The sequence below is a fragment of the Anser cygnoides genome, chromosome 1 (assembly GCF_040182565.1).
Source record: "Anser cygnoides isolate HZ-2024a breed goose chromosome 1, Taihu_goose_T2T_genome, whole genome shotgun sequence".
Classification (NCBI taxonomy): domain Eukaryota; kingdom Metazoa; phylum Chordata; class Aves; order Anseriformes; family Anatidae; genus Anser; species Anser cygnoides.
Window position 1 is genome coordinate 117948486 of NC_089873.1, and position 17223 is coordinate 117965708.

A 17223-nucleotide genomic window follows, 5' to 3' on the forward strand; every position below is an offset into this window, starting at 1 on the left:
GATGCAAGAATGTAGTTCCAAGAGGTAAAATATATATATTTTTTAGACAAGCCCACTTTTCATTATCATTTGGTTTGCCAACTCCAAGTTTCTTTGAGAAAAATGGTTTTGTACTTATTTTGGTGACAGAGACGCTGCTTTGGACACTTCCATATCCTTTATATTCCTTTTTTTTTTTAATAATCAAGAAGATCTATCACTTAGCAAGTTATTAGACTGAGAGTTAAAGAAGCACTAGTAAATTCTCTCACATTGGAAAACTATATTGTATTAGGTAGTTTCATGTATGTAAAGTGTACCTTGCAGAAATATGACCAAAATTTCATGCAATGTCACAAACTGAATAAAAGCAGACATGAATGAATTTAAACTGCAAGTCAGCCATTGTACAAACAGTCTCTAGAGATGTTTCAGCAACATTTCAATTACAGCTTTAACTCCTTAAGGGATACACAGCCTATGATATATAGCTATTGTGCAATTCAATGGAAGAAGTCTTTTTTTTTTCTCTGAGGAAACTGCCATCTGTCCATTATCTTTTATCATACTTCAGACCTCATGAAAAATAAAGCTAGAAAAAAATATTTTCCACTAGCATGATAGTTTGCAATCATCTCGCACACTAGTGAAATGCTTTTCGTTAAACAGCTAGGAAAACAGAGAATGAAAAAAATTCAGTCTGTTAAGCAATTAAGTCCCCATATTTAGGACCTTGTATTTCCTTCAATAGCTTCAATGTAACCTGTTGCATGGAACATGAGTTTTTAAGAAAGAAAAACACTTGGCCTGTTAGGAATCACTGCAATAAAAACATTTTGTTGTTGTTTTTTCCCCCCCAACACACGCTGCACTAGGTAACTTTCTAGCCAAGACAAGTAATTTACTCAAGAATCATAAAAAAAACCCTGAACTATCAACTCTGTCACTGCCAGGAGTAGCAACTCAACTACTCCAGAGCGCTTAGAAAATAGGCTTTAGATTTTACACCAAGAAACTGGATTTATTGTAAATGCCACAGTCACATTGATAGACAGAGCACAGACTTCTGGTAACAAACAAACATACATTTTTGTAACTAAGCATATCTACTTGGTAAATAAATGCACTTCGCACAGCCTTCCTTTTAAATGTGCCTAAACTAACCTAAATAAGCAGACAGCATAGCAGAAAAGGGAAACTTATGTAACTGTTTCTTAAGCAGTATATTATTTTTTACTATGTATATAATATTTTATATTATATACACACACATTTTCATCAACAGTTCAAATCATACCCAAATAAAAAATAAAAATAAAAAACCAAAAAACTGGCGCTCCTCCAATACATTTACCACCTTTCCCTCAGGCATAGTATTAATCCAGGTATTTGTCAAGATAGAGGAATGACAGTTAAAAAGACTCCCCCCACAAGAAACAAGTTACACAAAGAATACTGTATCACTACAAATTTTTATTCAGAAGCCCATCTTTAAAAAAAATCTCATTATGAACTTGTTTGGTCAAACTACAACACTTTCTAGCAGACATACAGTAAAAATGGCATGGCTCAGAATCGACCGGATCTTTCACGATCTCTTGACCGCCTCCTATCACGTTCGCGTCCTCCTCCTCCACCACCACCACCTCCACGACCACGATCTCTGGATCTAGACCGACGTTCACGGGACCTCGACCTGGATCTATGCCTTCAAAGAAAGTTTGAACATTTTATTGTTTCACCACGTTCAGTCACTCACTCGCAGTGCTATGCAGTGGAACATTTGAGGATGAAAGTAACGGCAGAGAAGAAAGACAATAGGGGATTACAAGTACTGGTAAATTGGCACTCAGACTGTGAAACCACGTATTTCCGTACTGAACAAATGTAACACCGAGGAGGCAACACACATTTTGAAAAGACTCAACTGTTCACTGCCAGTCATCCATTGTAATCGATGTACAAAACTTAAGGAAAGGCATGCAGAGGAACCAAATGCACTTTTGTGCAGCTGCTAATTGAAGCAGCAAGAAAAGGGGACACCTGCTCTCGCAGTTATGAATAGCTCTTAACTACACACAGGGTAAGCCTACAGCTGTTTACAAGTCCAGTTCTATTAAATCAACTGCATTAACTAGCAGTTCAACATTAAGTTCTCTTTTGTTTGTTTGTTTTCCCCCTCCACTTCCAGAAGCCATCAATGTTTGCAGATAATCTTCTCTGCCTCTAGGGTTGATGACTTAAATTCAGGAAGAAAGCTAAAACCACACAGACAGAATGTACTGCTAGTACAGCTACTCTGATGGATTTATATGTTATATAGCACTCGCCAAAGAAAAGTGTTTTGAATGGTTTTAAGCATTTTAGAAAAGTCAATTCTGTAACAGAAAAAACAAGTAAACACTACAATTTTCAATAGCTGTAGAAATAAATAGCTGCAGAGCTAAAAAGATCATGGAAACAAATGCTCCAAGTCTAGGTTTACAAAATACTGTTCCAAACCAAGCTGTTTTGGGATGGGAGTATAAATGGGGACAAACTTTACTGTAACATGGAGACACACACAAAACTCTTGAATAGTAATTCTAAAGCTCAGTGGTAAATTAACCTATTTTTCAGAAGTTCCAGTATACCCTTCCTTTTTCTATGTGAAACTTCGATGCATGTCATTCCATGTAGCATTGTTTTCAGGCCATTTTAGTCTATACAACCTACCTGCAAAGCCCAACTGATGCAAGAACTTTTTTTTTAAATATCAAACTTTTACTGATAGCATGTGACACTTTCAGCTTCATAAAGAATTTAAACAGGGCCAATAAAGACCAAACTGCATGGAGGACTCAAGTATTGTATTTGTTTTACCACAGACTGAAATTGGGCTATGGGTAAAACAATCATATTCCAAAGCCAAACATGCAAATCTGATCTTTCTTGCAATAAAAGATTGATGCACTAATACCTTACTAGCTCACGGAGATCTAGATTCAGATTCTGAAGAGTGACCAAAATGTTAAGATAAGCATATTTTGTCTCTCTCCCCCCAAGTCATTCAAGCACCCTAAGAGCTTACATTTATACTTAAATCAGTATTATATTGTGGTATTTCATGAAAGTATTTAGGCATGAATACATGTGCCTAAGCAATTTAATCTGAATTTCCGAAGTTAAATTTGTCCTCACAGATTCTAAGATACTGCCAATTAGAGACATTCATATGAAAAAACATTTTCATAATCCCAGGCTCCCTCTGTGATTGAAAGGCAAAGTTGTGCTCTACCTAAAAGCAAACCCAACAATTTTATTTGCTTAATCTAAACAACAAATTCCAAAAAATAAGGAGTTTCAATCCAGCTCAAAGTGAGCCATCCATAAAAAAGATGTCACAGTAACAGCAGTGGCATAAGCTTTTCTACATGGTGCCTTAATAAATATGTAAGGTGCTATTAATATTAACCTCCTGTTACTCAGAAACAAATATTGGCCAGAAAAGCCAGGCATTAACTCTTAAATCAGAGTAGGAGAAATAGTAAAAACACACCAGGTCCTGAATTCATCCACAGATATGCCCGATAGAACCATAACTTCAGCTGTTTTACAGACTCATTCCTTTGTTCTAAGTTGGTCACTTGATGCCCTTCACTGGTATAAGCCAGAAAAAGCAAGAGAGGATTCAAGTTTAAAGGTTTGTCTCCAAAATGTTCAGCAACTGATTGATAGTTTATGTATTTTGTGTTTAGAAGCAAACTCACTTTTTACGACGACGCCCATACAACTCGCGTCTCAACTCTCGAGAAATGGGCTTCAAATGCATGAAGTTGCAGAAACCTCCTCGTGTACACTCCCTGAAACAGAATACAAGAGATAGTTCTCTCAGCTCTACACCAAATCAGTTTGCCCTAAGCCCTACCTAGTAGACCTCCAGCCATTTAAAAGTTAATCACCTCTCATATTAAGCACAGTAAATCACAATCATTTACTGAAACTGACTAGCTCCTAGATCAAAATGCTGACTGCAGGTCCTCCTGGTAACAGGAGGACATTGATATAATGTTACCTGAAGCCTTTTTTTTTTCCTTCCTACCCTAAGCTACACATAAAACCCACACCCAAGCAACCACCTTGTCTGTGCAGGCATTTCACAGGTAGGCCAACAGGAAGTCACTTTTTACCCCATTTCATATTGACGGCAACAGGCCTCTCTGAAGTCGGTCACAGGTGAAAGCTCAGCATGAATGGGCTGTCCATTAAACCAGCGATTGTTCAGGTCAATCACAGCCTTTTCTGCATCTTCTTCACGGCGAAACTAAGGGCAAAATTAACATTTTCTCATGTTACAGAGAAGCAACAGAAGTAGATCAAAGATTCCTGTCAAATCAGTTTCGTGGTATCTGTGGCCTAAGGCTAGCAATCAAACTAGAAGCTACTTAAGAGCTCCTGGGACAGTCCATCAAATCAAAGGTAAAAAAAGCTAGCTTTTCACTGAACAGGATTTGGAGCTAATTACAACACCAATAGTATGTTCTTTGTTATGTTCTATTTGGTCTTTTTAGTTTTGCAGCTTGCATTACAAAATATGAGAACATTGTGTCTTCTTAGTACAACTTTAAGCAAAGACGAATGCTTTGGAGTACCCTCCTATATTGCCAACGCTCCAAACGTAATGGCACTTTTTCAAGCATTTAAGAGAAATCAGCACGAGAACTGCTCATTCATTTAAATTGACTTCAAAAACTTGATCCCATTTTACAATGAAGATAAAACTTAAATTCAAAATCCTTTTTCAGAGTCCACCATCTGCAAAATTTTAAAAGCAACTTTTATTTCCAATTATTATAGCCTACACAGACAAGAATTTTAGGCCTCAAAGTACTTTCCGGTTAAGGGAACGTACACTAAAAATATTCAATCTCACTCACCCTACCCTGCTTTAAGGTCAGTTTGGACCTTAAACCAGCTAGCTACTGCCAAATGTAAACTGGTTACAAGAGGTTTTGTTTAACTGGGAAGTCAGAAAATAAATGTACCTGTTGAAAATGAACACACCTGTTGAAAATAAACCCCTGCTCATAGTGAAATGCTTTAACAGCAGCATGATGGGAAGAAAGACCCAAAATTAATCTTGGCAAACTAAGCAGTCCATCAGTGGAGACTGTGTTGATTCTACTATTTTCACTTTTCAATTTATATTGAGAAGTTGGAGAGAAGTTTAGAACCTGAAAACCTTCACAAAAATTACATGATTACAGCACCAGTAAATACTATTCAATACATAATAAACATTTCTTTTTATCCTACCTTTACGTATACGTTTCCAACTAGATGGTCTCCAAGGTTATCACAAACGTTCATCTCTTCAACCTCGCCGTATTTTTCTTCCATTTCTGTGAAGACCTCCTGAACACAAACCAAACAATTAAAAAAGAAAATTAAAATTTTGGGGCACATTAGTTGACATACAGAGGTAATACATTTGACTGATAACAAGTACAAAAGAAAGTTGTTCTTAAAAAAAGTCTTCACATTTCTGATTTTAATATTGGTACTTGCTTGGCCTGTTCTGTGTCCATCTCTAAGCACAGCGCTAACAGGATACAATAAGTAGCTATGGAAAACATTAAGCATACGGTATTTAGGGAACACAGAACATGCACTGAAAATACTAAATATAAGTCACGCGGCTATGGTATTCCTTAGGTTTATTTCTATACAAAGAATTATGAATTTTTTGAATTTACAGAAGAGAAGGGGATTACAGAAACCAAATGCTACATGGCTTAGGTTGATGATTTTTAAACAAAGCCTACTACTCACAGTAAAGGCAAACTAACTGTAGGTTATACCAGCAAATACTTAGTATTGAAAGTTTAAAGTTTTTACAGACACCTAAGGAAACAAGTCCTTTTCTCTGAATCCATTTACTTCTGATATATACTGAACCTAACTTGTTTGCTTCTAAAAATTTGAGAATACTGTGATACACTTTGAACACTGCTTTTTTCACATACCTCAAAGAATTCATCATAATGTTCCTGCATCTCAACATCGCTCACAGCACCTGTAAAAATCAAGAGTCATATCGATTAGAGCCCATAGTTAAGGAAGGAGAGATTCTGATTATACTACAAAACATAATCTAGAGATGCCGTCTGGAGCATAAAGGACACCATATAGCATTTCGCTAACTAATAGGAATATTAAAAAAATAAGTATGTGTGAACAGTTTTAAGTCCCCCAAAGTATTAATGTCAAAACATTATATTGACACGATCAAACCAAAACAAGTTTTAAATCGGAACCAAACTTGTATGCCACAAATTTCAAGGGAGGAAGGGGACAGGAATTGCTTTGAAATATCATTTCAATTTTATGTCCAATCCCACTATCTACCAACAGTTTTACCTAAACAGAAGGCAAGTGCTTTGTCTGCGTATTTCTAAGTATGATCACAATTTAGTGTTTCTCTTCCTATATGTAGAATTGCATTTTAACAAGTCCACCTCTCCATCTCCAGCACATAACACCAGAATTTGGGAGTTCGCAATGTAACACAGCCCAGAATTTCTTTATTTTATTTATTTATATTTAAAGAATTTGCTCAGAAGAGTTACTAAAATGAGTTTCCTCAGTGGTCTCAAAGAAGGGTACCACAATGCTTTGCGACATAAAGCAATTTTTTTGAGTATCACTTAGTTTTTCTATAGTCCTGCAAAAAAATAATAATTTAGTGCAAGGTAAGCCAGCCATATAGTCAGGTTAGATTATTTTCATGCTCCAAGCTGGATTTCACAAATAAGTGCTGCTTGCCTGCTGCTATAAGAAACAACATAAGTTTGGCTGATTTTTCAGAGGATTAAGAAATAAAAAATGAGTTTCATTTATTTCTGTCAGTCTACAGCATTTTATGGTAAATTAAGCTGTATACATTAAAGCCTAATGCATTAGCTCTTCAGCAGCTAAGTGGTTTATTAAGATCAAGCGGAGGAGTTCTAAAATGAACCCTGCATTTTATGCTAGAAAAATATTCTAGCCTTTAAATTACAAACACTGCTGGTTTAGTTTCACAGAATGTGAAAGAAACTGAGCCAACAAAGCAAAGTTTATTCAGTTCGGGCTGCTATGAAAAAACAGATGCTTTGAGCTCAGGCATTTTTGGCTAACGGTACCACTTGGAAGAACATGACATTTTTTCTTCAAAGTCACTAATAGTAACCAGCCACACTCTGGAACTGCCATTATTTTTCTTCCACCCAGCTGCCTCCTGAAGAAGGCTACAGGAGGCTTGTCATGTAGTTCGGGCTAACAGTGTCTCTGGATTTGAAACATGTTTGCTTTTCAGAGCTTTCTTCTTCCCCACCACTTTGTCATGGTTATACAGCAAATTAAGGAAATACCAAACATTAAACCAGTACTTCTAGACAGCTAATACTTAACTATATTCCCAAGGTGGTGCCAACACCACTTGTAACAGCTTACTAATATCTAAGGATTTATTCATTATTTTTAAGATATCAGATAGGGCTCCAAGAGCCAGACAGGGAATAATTGATTTTTACCAAATGGACAAGTGCTAGAAGCTTGTAAGGAGATTGATTCCATTGTTAAATTAAGAGATCATAAGCAACAGTTAGTTAACGACTACATGAAGGTCCTTCTAAGTGGGAAGCATACATATGCACAGGCTTTACAAACGTTCATATCCCAGGGCCACCGGTATCTGAACCTTGAGCAGCCCAACTGCTATTTAATATACTCAGAAAAACTATTACTGTTCAAAACTAAGGTTAATCCTCTATGACGGCAATAGAAAGGAAGACAGTTAAGCAACAACAAAACGCATTAAACAGCTACCCAAGTTATTCATTTAAAATACATGCAGTACTTAAGTAGGGACAAAAAAATTGGAAAAAAAAACAGCAAACAGGTAGCTGGGAGTTTCAGAAAACCTACTGATAACAGAGCTCCAGCTCTACCACACGAGGTATACTTAGGCTCTGTTAAATAACTGCCCAGTCATCAAGGCAAACTAAAGTTGGATACCAGTATTTAGAAGACTAGAGAACCTGTTCATGTCAGGACTCTTGCAGCTGTACAATCGAAACAGCTCCACAGACCAAATTGCTGTAACTGTACAAATTAGTTACCAGCGCACTGAGAATTTAGGGACAGTGGAAATACCCAACTGGATATTTTTGGTTTACCGAACCAGCGTTGACTACTAAGCAGCTGCAACAAGAGGGCCTACGAACCAATAAAACTGTTTAGGCATCTAGACAAACTTACACAGCTCATTACACATCTAGCTTGACTGTGTCACATAAAACAAGCACGAGTTACTTAATCAGGCCATTATTACTTTCAGAAGCAGAAGACACGCTGTTGACTTTTAAGGTAGTGGCTGATTTCACCAAGCACGTCTAATTAAATGCTGGTAACTAATCTGAACTAGTCTATAATCCAACAATCAGAAAAGGAATAGCCAAACAAAGCTTTTATTACCACACAATCAATATTCACTTCAACAAGAAATATTAGTTAAAATATAACACCGATCCTTTTTTGATACTAGAGCTTTTAAAATTTAATTTTATTCTAATATGATGATTCAATCACAACAATAGATAAGTAATTGTAGATAAACAATCTTGTTCGTTTAACTTCTGCCAGTCTTAGAGTAGGTGTTTCCTCTTTTGTCCATTCCTACCTCATGAGGAGTCATTAAATTAGTTCATGACCATACCCAAATGGCTTCCCCTCCTTAGAAGAAATTTTAAAGATATTTTTTCCTACATAAATATGCAACTTGGTTCTGGAATTTGAATTTTCAAAGCATGGAGGGAATTTTAACCATGCACCTATCCAAAAGGGAAGCGTTTGTCAGTCAAAGCGTATTCTTCCAAAGTAGACTCTACATGAAAGCTGCATTAACCTAGGACAAATTTCTGCATGCAGTCTGAAGAGTTTCAAATTCAAGTTCTCGTAAGTTACAGAGCAGGAAATTTGTTGGATGAAGTCAACATGTCATTGTCCCACTCTTTTAGTCAGTGGAACCGAACGGATAGCATAAAACATACAGAAAAGCATTCCTAGGATGCAAGCAACTGGCAGGGAGAAAGGAGGGGGGAACAAAAGCAGTGCATTGAGACTGCTTTACAGGGGAAATACAATTTCAATTCCTTTCGATTTAACAGATGGTATTCAGATTCCCCTCATAGCTTTCAGAGTAGGGAAGAAGGCGAGTGGGACAAAAAAGTTTGGGTCTTTTTTTTTTTTTTTTGACACATTTAATGAAATGTGGTCAGTTTGATCTGTTAAACTAATATGGTAGACCAGCTTAAGTCGACACTGAGCTCTGACAATCAAGCCCAGGGAACCAGTGAAGGAACTTGTATGAACTTACAGCGCAAACCGTCAGCAGACTGGGAAGAGTTTTGAGGGTTACGGTAAATGTTCAAGAGGGCAATGGTCTGAAATACAAAACGCAACAACTTTATATTATAGAAAATAATTTTAACAAGAAACTGGTTTCCTTTAGGGTCGCTCTAGCCGAGTCTGTGCTGAAAAAGAGGTGGTTATTCTCTCCCAAGAAGGAGAACTTTCACTTAGCTGGTGACCTTTCTGAATCAGCCTAACACTGTAAAGTAATAGAGATCTCATGATACTCCAGTATCGTATTCTTTTTAAGTTATTTTACTGACCAATATTACAATGGAGGGGTTTGCGTGACTTCAGGCAGATATGTAACAGATATCATCCAAACGCAGCATTCAAACTATAGTCATAATTATTTGCTTGAATTTAGTCTTCCTGAATGGTTTTACAGTAGCAAAGCCCCAGGAACAGAAGTAATACAATATCAGAGCATAACATGAAATCTCCATTTTCCTAAAAAAGTTAAGATGAAAGAAAACCCATAGTTTTGGGAAACTTACCGTGCATCACCAATATACCTATTTTATTTTTTATTTTTTGGTTAGATCAAGAATTTGAGAAATGCCTGCAGTTGAACCCTTTAAAAGGGATGCAGTGTTACCAAGCAAACATTTTTCTTTCCAGTGCAAAAGAGAAACTGCACCAGGTCCAATTTCTGAAATCATGTTCTGCATTCTGAATTGCACACATTTGACAAGTTCTTGATTTATGCGCAAGAAGAGTTCCATCACTTGTCCTGTTTGCAACAGCTTTATGTCAGCAGCTCAGAAGCCAACATTATTTTCTCATAATTAGGAGTGGGCTCTTTAACACCATTCTTTAAAAAAATTTCTCCAACTGTGGGACTTACAGTGTGAGCCGTCAGCCGTCTGTGCACTGTTTTGGGGGTTACGATAGATGTTTTGAATCAAGATGGTCTGCGGGGAAAAAAAATAAAAAGGGGAATTCTACTGGCTGCTGTGCATATAATAGACAATTGCAAAGAGACAACTTGTTTGCAAACATCTAAAAGTAATATTTTATTCTTAAGGCTTCCTTTTGAATTTGCAGAATATCTTCCAAAATTGCATCCAGACCATCATATTATGAAAACAGTTTTAATTAACCACCAAGAAAGAGCTGCATTTGTCTCAACAGCTATCCTCAAAACGGGAGTTGTGAGGCACAGTAACCTAAAACATCAAGCTACGTGGTATTACGGATATGCCTAGCTTTATCGTATTTTCAAGACCGGATTCATTACTGTAAGTCTAGGGGAAAAAAAAAGATAGTGTTATGTGCACAGCATACAATACATAATGCCACAGAGTCTAAAATGTTACACCAGACAACAAAGTTTTTTAGGCATGAGCTACGTCTTGTTTTGTGCATCAGGAATTTCTTGGTGGAATTTCTGTTTAAATAATATAATAGCATCATAGGTTCACATGTTTCCGATCCTTCAAATAAGGACAATATCCTTTTAGCCCTTCTGCTTTTTACTTGAAGAATTAGCCCAGGCAGACTTGAAACCTTACATTTGTACCGTTCTTCTTAAAATCAAGTTGTCTGAAAAAACAAACCATGTTTAAGTTAGTAAACTAATATTACAAAAAAAAATCCAAATGTCCATATCACTGTAAGCAGCTCAAAAATTGAGATTTGATTACTTAAATACAAGCTCAACGTTAGTTAGTATGAATCGCAGTCCCCAAATAATTTTAGCTTACACATTAATATTAGTAGCCACATTAAGAACTCAGAGCTTAAAGAAATCACAAGGACCAGCAATGTCATACCTACATACGCTGCCCACTTAACATGTACAGAATCTGTAATATCACATTTGTATCACACACGCTTGTTTTTTTATCACGGCTATGGTCATACCAACCAAAGCTTTGTGCTTCCATGGCCCAGGTTTAAAATAACTATGTTTTAGCCTACAATTGGAGAGAGCCAGAAGCATGCATATAGTTACAGTGTTTCTGCTGATTGGTGGTAATTTGATCACTCTGGATTGCATGACCTTTCCTAACACAGCCCTCCAACAAGGGCTGCACCAGCAATAGCAAGGGAAGATAAAAATGCAGTGGCAGTAACTTCCCATTAATGACACACTCGGTCTTCTGTTTTCTATCACAGCTGATTACCTATCGGCATACAAATAAAGATTTCTGTAATGGATCCTACACGACTGCCAGGTACATCACAGATGTTACAAAACAGCCAGGCAGCCAAGCGCAGCGCTGTAGTGATTCCAGCACGTCCCGCTGACCCACTTCAGGTGGTATTTCTATCTGCAGTTTCTACAGCAAAACTAAAGACAGCAGGGACAGTGGAAACTGTTGTTTCTTACAAAAAACTGGGTGCAAAGATGTAGCTTTTCTTTTTAACATTAAAACAACCACTGTGGAAGCTGTCAAGTTCAAAGTATTTTCTAGCAGCTAAGGATTTAAACTCAAGCCTCTACCCTATCACATTTCAGCATGCTGTCCGTGTATGTCAGTAACACGGAGCAGTTTGGAAAATGGTCAATGTTCTGATAAATATTATTTATATTAAAAATTAGTGAGTTCCCATAAGTGGAAAAACTGTTTTTGTGGATGAAGTACCAGCAGCGGTGCCCACAGAGCAGCAACCCAGACAGGCCACCCAGAGCCCTCCCAGCCCACTTACACACGTATGAGGTTTAACTCGATGAGCGCCATCGCTCTAAACTCCAGTCTTGTAGATGTTACTTGCCTCCCTCGTGCTCCCCAGACCAACACCAGCCCAGAGGACCCCACTAACTTTACCCTTATAGGTAAAACTACTTATAATTCAATGACATCTACAAGTGCTACTAATACAAAGCAGTCCCAAAGAAATCTATTTACCTGCATACCTTGACAATCAGCAGTGATAGAAAACAGCAAAGCATACAGCTCTCCAGGTAAGTTTTCTGAAAACTGTAGAGCTCATAATAATAACAGCATCCCTATCATCCACTGCACCATTTTTTAAGTACGTGTGCAGTCACATCTCTCGTCTCTAGTAATATTTAGATAGCAAAAAAGTAAATAATCTGTCAAGTTAACCGATGCGTATACCCTCAGCAACCAGGCAAGTTGCTTTCAAGAAACAATTCTTTCACTTTCAAAGGAAGCGTGTAAGTTACTCTTGAAACTTAAGAGCCTGGTCAGAGAGCAGAGGTAATGACAGAAAAGTCACTTTTATTATCATTTTTTTTTCCTCTTATATGCATAAAAGACTTAAGTTCACACCTCTGAGATGGGCGGAACGTGCTGCCACTGTTTGTGATAATGAAAAAAATCTGGGACGGTTTAAGTGCCTAAACATCACTGAGAAGGCACACTCACCTGAAAGTTAGCACTGGTTGGTCTCTACTACAGGCAAGCTTACAACAGCATCGCTTCCTGCAGCCATTAAGGGTGACAGGAGATAATTAGAAATGCTGGGAGAAGTAAATGGAATACCCCCAAAAAGCAAAACCCCATATAAACTGGGGCCAAAAGTGAACTAGTTAAATCTGGAGCTCTGTAATTATTCACTTGTATCTGAGAATCTATGTTTTAAAGTAAGAATATACTTCCACAAAGAAAAAAAAAAAGAAAAAGAAAAGAAAAACAAAAGGAAAACAAACCTGGCTAAATGTTGGTTTGTTGTGCAACCGAGAACATCTGTCTCCATGACGACAAGCTCCAATTTTGAAATAAAATGAACAGTTGACTCTGCAAGTAAAAAAGCCAAAGTAGTTACACACTGGAAAAGAAAGCCGTTAATATGCACTTCCTATAAAACACATGCCTCAAATGCCTTTATCTTGATGTGGAAAAAGTAACGTAGACAAAAATAGGAAAGCATTATAGCAAATCTGTTCATAATCATTCCTCTTTACCCCTAATTTACAGCGAGTTACCTAATAAATTTCACCTAATACTCAAACCCCAAATACATTAATAACACCACAACTGATAAAAGCGATCCCAGCTGTTCTACCCTTCCAATCCTCCCTTCTTGTCTTTATGCCAGTTTCATGGTGTGACAGGATGGGAAATAAAGTGAAAAACAGTGAAAAGTTACGCTGTGAGCTACAGAGTTGCGTCCTAGTTCACGCAACCCCCAGGTCCAGACAAAAAAATGTACTTTAAAAAATGATACAGTTGTACCTCTGCATGTTTTAAAAACCCACCACATTAAAGTTATCTATTAATGGTACTCTAAAGGAGCACTGCCAACATAATATTGGAAGTAGTTCAGGTAAGAGGAGAAAACATGTTAGATAAACGAAGAAGTTACTTTGCTCATGTATATTCCCTAACTAAGCCATTTCCACCAACTAATTATTTCGAAATAAAGCTTTATTCATTTATTTTTACATCAAGGTAATTGTATCTTTTCTTCAATCAATGATTATCTAGCAACAGCTTCAAAACCATGCTGGTTTAAGAATGCCGGTAAAACTCTCACATATATTAGTATAATTCGTGTGGAATGATGAAAGGAAGAGCCATTAAAAGTGTAGTTACCTTGACTGGGAAAACCGAACGCAAAATTCCAGAGGGCAAGAGAACTATTACAGGCTAGACATGTGTGAAGTGAAATATGCGAATTCTCCTGGAAGAAAGATTACTACTCCCGCGTTCATAGTTAATACCACCAGTTCTTTCCTCAGTCCGTGGGGGGGGAGAAATACGAATGTGCAAAGCATATCTGATCTCTAGCAAAAGGCTCTACCGTGAATTGTAATGTGCTTACTGTTCAACACATTCTTGAAAATGCGTTCTTAGCGTTACGCTATACTTACTGTTTTTTCTGAACATTATGCTGAAATAATAATAATAACAAAAACTATAAAGCTTTGATATTTGGAGTTGGTGCTCTTGAAAGCCTTTGCAAAGACAAACGATTGCCTGGTTTCCAATAAGGCTTCGAAGTCCAGCACTTTGTGGAGAGTTCTGCTCGCCTTTTGGACACAAAGCGAGACCGGCGCAGGACTTCCACGCCGAGCGACACACGGCTAACGCTGCCGAGCTGCCGCGCGTTTCGCCAGGAAGGCCGCTACGGCGACAGGGCCCACGCGGGGCTGAACGGACCGGGCCTGCCGCGCGGCACCACAAAGCACCGGGGCGAGAGAGAAAGAGAGAGAGGGAAGCCTGCGGGCAGCCGGAAGCCACCCGAGGCGCCCAGGCGGGGGCGGGCGAGCGGCGGGGCCGGCGTCCTTGCGGCGGGCGGGGAGGGGAACAAAAGGGGCCGGGGCCGGGGCCGGCCACGAGGCGCGGAGGAAGGCGAAGGGGAACGGGAAGGGAAGGGGGGGGGGGGGGGGGGGGGGGGGGGGGGGGAGCGGCGCTGCAACGCGCATGGGCGGGGCCGCCGGGCGCGCGCGCGGCCGCAGCGGGAGCGCGCCCCCTCCCTCAGCGTGGCGGCGCGCGCACGCGCGCTCCGGGGTGGGGGGTGGGGGTGGGGAGGGAGCGCGCCCGCCTCGTCTGCCCCCTCTCCCCCCCTCACCGCGTCCCCGGGGATGGGGGGGGGGGGGGAGCCCGGGCCCGCCTCGGGGAGAGGCGGCGGGGCCGCGGCTGGGGAGCGGGGCCCGTCCGTGAGGTAACGGGGGCCCGCCCCTGAGGGACGGCGCCGCTCGGGGAGCCGCCGCCCGCTTCCCTCCCTCCCGCCGCCCCCAGCCCCGCGGGGAGGGTCGGGCGGCACTCACTTGTCCTTCTCGGTGCCGAAGATGGAGGCCAGGTACTCCGCCATCTCCCACCGCCCGCCCGCCCGCCGGACAGCCCGGCGCCCACCGCACGCGTCACAGCCGCCGCGACGGAAGCGCGGCCCCGCGGCGCCCGCTCCCCTCCCCTCGCGCCCCGCGGGGGGCAGTGCGCATGCGCGTCCCGCCGCCGGTCCTTCATTGGCGCGCCCTCCCCCTTCCCCCCCCCCGCCTCTCCGGCCGCGCGGGTGCCGCTCGCGCCACGCGGTGCCGGTGGTGCGCGTGCGCGCGCGGCCGCCATTATGGTGCCTACCCTCAGAGTTAGTGAGGTGTGGGGTGCCCAAATGTCATCGCTGTGCCGCCCTGCAGGGTGCCGTACACACGAGCCTGTGAGGCAATTTCAATGTCCCTGCAGTTAAATGGAGAGCAACTTCATTAGAAGGGGCAAGGGGAGAGCGCAAGGTGTGCCTGATGTAGCGCCTCCTGAGCGTCCCCCTAAAGATCCAGTGAACATCCCAATTGAAACACAAGTTCTTGCCCCAGCTGCTTCTAAGGGTACGGTTGTGGGCAGCAGGCGCTCACTTCTGCACATACTCAGAGTACGTGGTCACTCTCAGGTCCAGTCAGGAAGACCTGTGATCTCTTGACACATACTGTGAGAACAAGCTAACAAACCAGGCTGAAAAAAAAAACAAAACACTGAAGTCAGACATCAAAAGCACAAGCACCAAAAAACATTAGAACCATACAATTTTGGCACTAATCCTGAAGCAGGAGACGGTCCTATTACTTGCCAGAGTGGTACCCTATTCTAAAGTGCTCTCGTTTGACGAGGTAATTCTGGAGCTACCATCACGTTTTGAGATCTAAAAAGAACATATTTACATAAAAACTAACAACATTCATTAGCCAGGGGATCAAGGAAACTGAAGCCTCTGATGGATACTGAAGCATATAATTAAGGGGCTTGACAAAAAGTTTCTATGATTACAGAGAGGATAGCAGTGCTGCTTAGAAGCTAAAGGGTCTTTCTGCAGTTAGGCATCAGTACAAAGGATGCAGACAAGAAATCTGAGTTAGACCTTTGTTATCACATCCTCAAGGGCTGGAACAGTGATTGATTGAAGGTGGGAAGGTGCAGGTTCTGAAGGAGATTAAACAAAAATGAATGAGCTGCAAATAAAAATGCCATTTTCATAGAATCATTAAGGTTGGAAAAGACCTCCAGGATCATCTGGTCCAACCATCCCCCCTACCACCGCTATCACTCACTAAACCATGTCCCCAAGCACCACGTCCAACCTTTCCTTGAACACCCCCAGGGACAGTGATACCACCACCTCCCTGGGCAACCCGTCCCAATGCCTGACTGCTCTTGCTGAGAAGAAATGTCTCCTGATTTCCAACCTGAACCTCCCTGGTGCAACTCGAGGCCATTCCCTCTAGTCCTATCACTAGTTACCTGTGAGAAAAGGCCGACCCCCAGCTCCCCACACCTTCCTTTCAGGTAGTTGCAGAGAGCAATGCGGTCTCCCCTGAGCCTCCTCTTCTCCAGACGCAACAACCCCAGCTCCCTCAGCCGCTCCTCACAGGACTTGTGCTCCAGGCCCTTCACCAGCCTCGTAGCCCTTCTCTGGGCACGCTCCAGGGTCTCGATGTCCTTCTTGTACTGAGGGGCCCAAAACTGAACACAGCACTCAAGGTGCAGCCTCACCAGAGCAGAGTATAGGGGGACGATCACCTCCCTGGCCCTGCTGGCTACACTATTCCTGACACAAGCCAGGATGCTGTTGGCCTTCTTGGCCACCTGGGCACACTGCCAGCTCACGTTCTGGCAAGCATCAGTCAGCACCCCCAGATCCTTTTCCTCTGCACAGCTTTCCAGTCACTCTCCCCCAAGCCTGTAGCACTGCATAGGGTTATTGCGGCCAAAGTGCAGGACCCGGCACTTAGCCATGTTGAACCTCATCCCACTGACCTCTGCCCGTTGACCTATCCTGTCCAGGTCCCTCTTCCTATCCTCCTGCAGATCAACACTTCCCCCCAGTTTGGTGTCATCTGCAATTTTACTTTAAAGTGGAGGGTTGCTATCGGATCAGATTCTTTCTAGTCATTTTGGGAAGCTTCACATA

At 41.2% G+C, this 17223-nt stretch overlaps 1 protein-coding gene across 6 annotated transcripts; it reads right to left on the minus strand.

Annotated features, from left to right (window-relative positions):
* Positions 1-1432: 1432 nt before the first annotated feature.
* U2AF1 (U2 small nuclear RNA auxiliary factor 1) lies at positions 1433-15308 on the minus strand. Of its 6 annotated transcripts, XM_066979527.1 has the most exons (10): positions 15098-15308; positions 13034-13121; positions 12750-12806; positions 10926-10956; positions 10259-10325; positions 5985-6034; positions 5275-5373; positions 4149-4282; positions 3729-3821; positions 1433-1687 (listed from the first exon to the last, which is right to left on the minus strand). In XM_066979527.1, the coding sequence occupies exons 1-10, from the start codon at positions 15291-15293 to the stop codon at positions 1549-1551; spliced, it is 954 nt and encodes a 317-aa protein (XP_066835628.1). In that variant the 5' UTR covers positions 15294-15308; the 3' UTR covers positions 1433-1548. The 6 variants fall into 6 exon arrangements, with proteins under 6 accessions (XP_066835628.1, XP_066835633.1, XP_066835656.1 ...); XM_066979532.1 differs by lacking the exons at positions 10926-10956; positions 12750-12806 and having other exon boundaries at positions 15098-15253; XM_066979555.1 differs by lacking the exons at positions 10259-10325; positions 10926-10956; positions 12750-12806 and adding an exon at positions 9377-9443 and having other exon boundaries at positions 15098-15211.
* Between the last annotated feature and the right edge of the window lie 1915 nt (positions 15309-17223).

Coding starts and splice junctions, on each gene's coding strand:
- U2AF1 (XM_066979527.1), bottom strand. CDS start 15,293: ATGAAGGACCGGCGGCGGGACGCGCATGCGCACTGCCCCCCGCGGGGC. Junction 10,957..12,749: donor CAACCAGTGCTAACTTTCAG/GTGAGTGTGCCT, acceptor TTGTTTTTTCAG/ACAACTTGATTTTAAGAAGA. Junction 4,283..5,274: donor TTGGAAACGTATACGTAAAG/GTAGGATAAAAA, acceptor TTTTGCCCTTAG/TTTCGCCGTGAAGAAGATGC.